Source organism: Adiantum capillus-veneris, chromosome 9, assembly GCF_014529385.1.
Source record: "Adiantum capillus-veneris isolate H3 chromosome 9, ASM1452938v2, whole genome shotgun sequence".
In the NCBI taxonomy this organism is placed as follows: Eukaryota; Viridiplantae; Streptophyta; class Polypodiopsida; order Polypodiales; family Pteridaceae; genus Adiantum; species Adiantum capillus-veneris.
Window position 1 is genome coordinate 18,372,883 of NC_140939.1, and position 8,193 is coordinate 18,381,075.

General features: G+C 43.3%; 1 protein-coding gene across 2 annotated transcripts; it reads left to right on the forward strand.

Moving 5' to 3' along the window:
- The first annotated feature begins 325 nt into the window (after positions 1-325).
- On the forward strand, positions 326-7,745 carry LOC147450183 (forkhead-associated domain-containing protein / FHA domain-containing protein). Of its 2 annotated transcripts, XM_086519474.1 has the most exons (12): positions 326-3,411; positions 3,492-3,626; positions 3,700-3,838; positions 3,924-4,223; positions 4,320-4,623; positions 4,700-4,908; positions 4,988-5,101; positions 5,174-5,225; positions 5,965-6,074; positions 6,149-6,268; positions 6,380-6,469; positions 6,575-7,745. In XM_086519474.1, exons 1-12 carry the CDS (start codon positions 416-418, stop codon positions 7,130-7,132), a joined length of 5,127 nt encoding a protein of 1,708 aa, XP_086375600.1. In that variant the 5' UTR covers positions 326-415; the 3' UTR covers positions 7,133-7,745. The 2 variants fall into 2 exon arrangements, 1 of the variants encoding a protein (XP_086375600.1); XR_015189100.1 differs by lacking the exons at positions 6,149-6,268; positions 6,380-6,469; positions 6,575-7,745 and having other exon boundaries at positions 5,034-5,101; positions 5,965-6,050.
- The last annotated feature ends 448 nt before the right edge of the window (positions 7,746-8,193 follow it).

An 8,193-nucleotide genomic window follows, 5' to 3' on the forward strand; every position in this document is an offset into this window, starting at 1 on the left:
CACTAAACGTGCGTGTGTACCCACACTATCGACAGGCGCGGTAGCTGAGCGCGTGGGAGAGCGTGGGGCAGTATGGCAGGAGAGGGGGAGTGCAGACGGGAGAGAGAGAGCGGGGGAAGAGGGGGGGGAGTATCAAAAAGAGAAGAAATAAATAAAACGGAGAGAGAGAGAGAGAGTCTGGCGGTCGTCGAGTCTAGTTTGGTAAATGGGTGTTGAACTGAAGAGAGCTATGCAACAATAGTTTTCTGTCCTGACTCCGGGTGTCCGCCGCCCAGCTTGTGAACCTCGGCTTTAGAAGAGTGAAGGAGAAGCTAGTCGTTAGTTGTTTTAGGTGGGAAAATTCTCATGTCACTGGAATCAAGCGCGCTCTCTTCTCCTGCGATGAGCCCACGGCTACTCGATCATCAGCAGGGCAATGGAGGGCTCCATTGCCGCAAGCGAGAGGAGGGCAATGCCGGCTATGGAGGACTCTTATTGCATCAGATCTCTTTCCGCCCCGATGCATCTCTCTGCCTCAGGAGAGATCTGCCGCAGGATATACTTAACACAGGGAACCACACTCACCATGGGGCGATCTAAGAAGAGCTGTGATGTCACGTTTCATGATGCCAGAGTGAGTCGCAAGCATTGCCAGCTCCGCATTCTCCCCCACAGCAACACCCTTCTCCTCCTTGACGGTGCTACACTATCTCAGAATTGCACAGATGTCTCTCATTTTGTGGAAAATATCGACATTCCATACGTCAATAGGCTCCATACTCTGCAGCAAATGAATAACATGGTTCTGGGTGATGCATCACAGCTAGAACAGATGAAGAATTATCCAGAAGACTTACGGAACATTCAGAATGCAAGAAAGCTGAAAAGAAAGGCTAACGTTGTCCATCACCCCACAGGAAAACACAGCAGAATGGAAAACCCTCCTTGGGCAGTCAGATGTAAGCCTCTCATGAAAGTATCTGGCCAATGGAAACCTTCTCTCAATGGGATATTTGTCAATGGGCGTGAATTTTGTGCAAGAGTGATGGCTTTAGTCCCAGGTGATGAGGTTTCCCTTGTTGGACCAACGGAAGGTGGAAAAAGTCTTGATAGCGATTGCCCTGCTGCGATTGGATTTGTTGTTGAAGCCCAGCCTGTGGTGGAAAAGGCCAAGGCAGCAACCAGCTCTTTGTCATTGCAATTGATATCAGAGCGTACTGTAGGCGACAACTTTTCTCCACCTGACCTCGACTGTATTTTACAGGATGTGGGCAATGGAAGTTCTTGCAAGCTCATTACTTCAAAAGAATTTTCTTCAGCCAAATCATTGCCTCAGAATCAATTCACGGGCTCTATGAATACATTTCAACACTCCACGATTGTGATACCTGTTGATGGCAAGCACTGTACAAATTCAGACACACAAACGGGAGATTCAAGCACAAATCATTCCATCAAACTAGGGTCTTTTGATCTCCAACCTGCTCAAGTCAATGAAGCAAGCTCGGCAGTTGACCTGGATCATAAGCTGCTCTCTGCTTTTAATCTGGTTAATGCAAGTATAAAACTGAGATCTGATTTGCTCAATTGCTGTACAGCTGGAAGTAGCCAGGCTGTTGAAGAACAGAGGAAGCTGCCGCTTTTGACTGCTGAAAAGAATGTCGATTCAACTCGGGAAATTTCAACTCATAACAATGTTTTGGCAGAGTCTACAATGCCCACTGTTGAGATTGCCTTTCAATTTAGTGACAGCGACTTGGAAAAGCAAGTAGGTGACTCTGCGAACATGAAGGATGCTTGCTTTTCTTTTGAGGATACTGTTAAAGTAGGCTCAAGCCCATCTCCACAAGATATCCTTCTTGATGACAGCCTCACAAAGGGTGTTGAAGGCTACAACATGTTTGTAGTTGAGAAAGATGCATCTGTATCACCAGTTCCTGCTCCACCTAGTAGGCTTTTTGATGATGCTGGCGCAAATTCATCTCAATTTACAAGGACATTGCTTGTCTCTTCAATTAATCACACAGTGACGGCCACTGGTGTGTTGAGTCAAATGCTGGATGCTGTCTTGAGTGAAAGGAGTGTTACCAATTGCTTGCCACCACCTGCAACAAATGGGGATCACCTGGAAGGGTTTGTAAGTGAGAACCCTCTGAAAGAAGAAATTAATATCTTACAAACACTTGCACAAGAAAGGGTCAAAGATGAGAATTCTGTGAAAACAGAAATAGTTAGTGAACATTCTATTGCCAATGACACTGGCCTAATGACCGTTAAAGGTGGTGAAGCAAGGTGGGCTGTGATGCAAGTCAATGGAGACCTATCTGAAGGGCCGGCAGGCTCAAGGGAGGACATAGATGTTGTACATTATTCGGACAATGGGTGTAACAATGAAAGGCTCTTGCAAGAAAAAAAATCAAAGGGTGAGTCACACATATCAGATGATGGAAATCAGCTGGAGCTCACAAAAGATGCGCATGTTCCTCTCCATTTTACAGATGAACAAAAGACCATTCTCAAAGAAATTCGTTATGAATCATCTCAGACGGATATGGCATCATCTCAGTGCACAAGCAAAGTTGTAGGCTCTATTTCTGGTAATGGGAATTTTATGACAGTAGATAATCTGTCGAGAACTGATTTTGAAATAGTTTCAGTCACAAAAGTTGAAGGCAATGTAAAGTGTACGAATGCGGTTTCGCAAAGAGATGAAACTTGTGCTGTGCAAAAACAGGGAGTACAGGAGAAGTTCTGCAGTTTACATGCACAGCGGGATTTGCAATGTACCTGTATCTTAGGCTCACGAAGGACTGAAATTGAAGCAGTTTCAGTTGAAAAGGTTCAAGGCATTATGAACAGTTCAGAGTTAGTGGAAGACAAAAGAAACGAGACCTATGCTGTGCAAGTGCCTGGACAACAGGATGAAATTTGCAGTGCAAGTGTGAAGGAACATGTAGTCAACCTTCCCATTGTTGGACGTTGCCAGTCTGGCATGAAGGTAGTGGATTTTTTCAAGGAAGATGTGTTCGAATGTACCATCCAAGGCAAACTAGAAAAGGGCTTGAAGTCCCCTGGAACGGAGTCTGCCGCAGACAAAGACCAAGTCTTTAATACACTTCAACTTGATCATGGATTGAAGCATATGGAAATAGATTGTGATAGTGCTAGATCAGATGATGGAGCAACATTGGAGACAAATAAGGATATTCACAGGCAGGATTCATGTTGCACTCACAGCCATGCTGTCAATGATGAGGTGGTTAACACGGTTGGCTCAAGAGTAAAGACTGGGGGTTACTATCTGAATCATCTGGACGATGTCATGGCTGGTGCTTCTGGCCAGGACAATACTGTCCACCTCTGGGACCTATTGGATCTCACAGACGATGCTCAAGCACTCTTTATCGCTACTTTCACATACGATATGGATTGGTATGGCTACTTGAAACTGCTGCTGATAATGATGTTGCAAAATTCCGAAGATCATGAGCATCCACTTACTTTTCTTGCAGGTTTTTATCTTCTTCTGGGATTTCCCATGATATACCGGTGACTGTAGCTTGTCACAATGCCAGGCGTTGCTGGAGTAAGGCATCTAAAGACCGTTGTGAGAAGCCTTACTTAGATTGGCCTAATGTCACACTTGTGTAAGTTTCAAATTTAGCAGATGGTTTACGATTGAGTACTTTTGTACCAATTTACTGACAGTTTGGCCTCCAGGTACCCTCCATTTCCAAGGAGCAACGCATTTGGCAGCAAAGGTCAGGGCATTGGATGTCATCATCCTAAAATTTTTCTTGTGCGGCGTAGTAGGTCCTTGCGTGTCATTGTCTCATCAGCTAATTTGACTTACAAACAGGTGCTCATTTTCTTTCATGGTCACCTAATATCTGTTTGTTTGGCTTTTGGAAGTCTTGTTTCTTCACATAAATATCTATCTGCAGTGGTTTCATGTCACCAACAATGTATGGTGGCAAGACTTTTCATGCAGACAAACTACAGATTTTAGATGTCTTTTCCGAGGTGAAAATGAATCCAAAAGCAGTGCTTCTCCAGATTTTGCTTCTCAACTTGCCATGTTTCTTGCTGCTCTTTTGGCTGATGTCCCTTCAGAAGCGCATTGGGTAACAGATCTTGCTGCTTTTGATTTTTCTGATGCCGATGGATCCTTAGTCGCATCAGTGCCTGGTTTGCATCACCCCTTCTATCAGAATGCTCCTCAGTTTTTGATGACTTTGGACAAGGTCAGGCCTTGGCTAATGTATCAGAAGGTGCCATATTGCATTGTTTCTGAGTAGGAAGGGAAAAATTAAAGATTTGTTTACATGTCTTTGACCCAGGAAGCATATTATCCTTCACTCCAAGGAGATGCTATTGTGTCAAGTTTTCTTGGTGTTGTACCCACCATCGTGACCGGCATCAAGTATCGATTCTGTCCCTCTGCTGACCGCAATGGCACACGAATCCGCTGCCTGGCAGCTGCCTTGAACGATACCACTGCTTATGAAGGATCTACGATGCCAGTTTTACTTAAGAGAGCAAAATTTTTGAAGGCAGACCCAAATGCTGTAAGTGTGATTGTTACCTCTCGAGCGAATGGTTGCAGTCAAGACTTATTTCTGCAGCAAGATCTTCATGATGCAGGTGGCTTTATATGCCTCCTCTTGGCTGAACTAATGCTTCTGAGTAAACCGTTGCTGACATATCCTTTGGATAACAGAGATCAACACTATGGAGACTGATGTATTTGACATGAAACAAGGCTTCATAAAGCTGGGCTTTCTAACAAGAGAGGTTGCAAGCTGGCTTGCAGTTTTATGTGACCAAGGGTTTTTCTCATTTGCTGCTTGTATATGGCCAAGCGAGGCGCTTGCTGTTGCTTCGGGCCACCATGATGGAGCAGTAAAGCTTGCTCTATATGTATTTCAGGTTATTCCTTTCTCTGTCGCATATTTTCTGCCATATCATGACTATGGCTTGCTTAGCTTCTTATCTTGTCACTTCTTAGGGCCCAAAATTCTCAACTTTGTCCCCTACTGTTATGACTAGTGAAGAACGTGGAGCTTTCACTAGGTTGCTGAAGTCTCTGCACAATACCTGGGGCCTCTGGCGGCTAGAGAAGGTTTAATTACTTGATTTATTTGATCAGGATAGCATTGTACTGGCATACTCACGTCCTGTTTCTTATGTTCAGATTCTTTGCCGATATAATTGGATGGATTCTTATGAAAGCGACTTCTATGTCGGTAAGTCCGAGCTCTTTGATGTCGTTTCGCTTGTATTGCAAGACCTATGCCATCTTACCTAGATCCATTTTCTGTGTCTTACTCGGGCTTTAGCCAATAATATTTCAAAGCATTTTTACTTGTTGCCTTTGGAAATCATGTCCATTTAGAGTGAGTTTGATTCTATGTTTACACATCCGCCCAAGTTCCTCTCTCAGCAGCAATTTTCCGAAGGAAAAAAAATTAAATTTAGTGGTCTTTGACCTTGGAGATAGCTGATTCTTGTGATTTTATGTCATCTCTGACATATTTGTTACGCTGCTAGATATGAAGAATATTTTGAAGAGTGTTTTCCACTCTTGCCATGCCCTTATGAGACATCTGTTATGCTTTCCAATCATTCAAAGGAGAGGTTTGTGCTTTATTACTGTATTTTTGTGACAACTGGTCTTGTAAGCGTGTGATGTAAGGAAGAAAAAGTCCAAGCCAGAGGGCCTAGCCGCTTGGCTTCTCAGTATGCTTCATATGAAACATTGATACCCTGCCTATACTGTGTGGATCTAGTGGTGCTTGAAGGCCTTGTCGCTTTGCTTCTCAATATGTTTGATATGAAACATTGATACCCGGCCTCTCTGTTTGGATCTAATGGTTGTAGTTACAAAGAGAATTGTTCTGTTTTTGTTTTTGGGTGGGTCAAGGTAGGGCTTACTTAGCTTCTAGTTTGTGTGTCTTAACATTAGCCACTGTTTTTCATGTGAAGCCTCATCTTCCATTGGCACGTCTTTGGATGCAAAGTTTCTGGCTGCCTTCGCAGCAGCAGCTGGTCGAAGGGCCAACTCTTTAGTACTTTCTCAAGAATCAGACCCACAGGTTCCTGCAAATTACTTCGATCAAGCTAGAGATTAGGAGCGAGATGTCTGTGTGATGACACTCTGTTTTTGTAGTGGGGATGCTGGACTGCAGAGCAGGAGGCTGCTAATCCATCAATCAGCATTGTTTTTCCCACCGTGGAGAGAGTGAGACAGGACAATTTTTTGCATTATGGATTACTTTGCTTTGCAGAGGTGATGCTCTCTAGTGTGTATCTTCTTCTTAATTCAAAATGAACCACCGACCGGAGTCCTGCGTCAATGTTCACTAACAAGGGTGCTGTTTAATCATCTTTCCATTCTTAGAGTGCCTGGCTGCGGCTGAAGTCTGCTCGATTGCTGCACGACGCTGTTCCGCATCCGCCTGAAAGAGAAGGGTTTCCAATGCATATCAAGGTGACAAAGCAGTGGCCTGATCATCTGTATTTTGCATGATCTCTCGCATGCATTTCTCAAAACATATAACCAGGACCAACTAATGATGCAGAACGATTAATGCAGGTCGCAAGGCGGACATTTCGAGATCCCTTGTCATCCCAACCATATGGATGGATGTACTGTGGCTCACATAACTTTAGCCCAGCAGCATGGGGACGGCCTATATGGAAAGCGGCCGATCGGGAAGCAGCAACAGATGCAGGAAGTGTCCTCGGTTCTTCTCTACACATTTGCAACTATGAGCTGGGCATAGTGCTTATTGAGCCGCCACCAAATGAAGACTCATCGAGGGGGAAGAAGGAACCAGACAAGAGAGGCCTGGGCAGATTTGTATTGCCTTTCAAAGTGCCTCCACCGAGGTATAGGGATGATGATCGACCTGCGACGGGGAAAGCCATGATGGAGGCTTTAATGGAGATGAGGGCATTGCAGCTGAAAGCAGCTGAGGAAGATGTTGCTGTCATGCAGAGCGAGGATGTGCTGGACGAGGCTTGTCCAGTACAACAGGAGGATGAGGCTGCTTGTGATGCTGACAGAGAAGAGGCCAGAGCTGAGCAAGTCTATGTAGAGGCCCTTTGGAGTCAGATTGATGATGAGGAGGATCAAAAGGCAAAGGAGTAAGGATAGGACTAGCTTAATCATGGGACAGTGGTGGCCCAATTGTCTCTAGAGTGCAAGGTGCTGAGGTTAACCCCCTGTTTGGGATTGTTTCATGGCAGGACAAAGTTTTGTTTTGTCTAATGGAAGGGGGCAATCACTGGAATTCAACCAAAATGCAATTATCAAGATTCAGGAGGAAAAACCAAAGACACTCTTGACATGTCTATAGAATGCTAAAACATGCATTTCTTCTCATACTGGGATCAAACAAGGTTCATTACGATGCAACCTTGGTAGTAATAGAAATGACAGCTACAATGGGGATGTATAGCTTCTTCTTAGGGATGCTTCCTTACAAATAATGCTACCAATAGCAAATATAGTGTAATTTTAGACCTCTTTCAATGATGGGAGTACCATGGAAACTCATATAACACATTCTTTTCATAGAAGATTCTACTTCAGTGGTTGATGCTACCTTTGCATTCACATTTTAACCTTGTCATATCCATGCTGAGGCCACAAGAGGCATGATCTCTCAAGAAAATGCTGTAATTGTATTCCTTTTGTTTATTGATACTACACTTTAGTGTTTTCACTTTAATGTTTTTAAAAAGTTTCTCTCTACTAGTGCATACCTCTTTGCACCTGATATAACTTTTGTTGGACTACATAAGGACTCCTTGGTGAAGGGTGGACTTTTGGGTGCAAATCTGGACCATTGGAAAGAGCTTGTTGATTAATGCCACATGACGAGTTAATGATAATTTTAAATTAATTTCTTTTAGGCCCTTGTGTATCTCTATCTTTAAATAGAGCCATTGAGTTGTGTCGAACATCACTTTTTATGCCTTTGGAAATTAATTGTAAATTAAATAGTTCATTGTTACACTTTTTTTCAAAAAACCATAATATTGTATTGTGACACTACATGTTTAAAAATGATAGTTTCACTTTCTATTTTTCTCAAAGAAGCTTTTTATTAGGAAATTCTTGTCAATAGCCTTATTTAGGCCAAATTGAATTTTCACCTTGTTTTCACTTTAATGTTTTTAAAAAGTTTTGGTTACTTATTTGGCAAT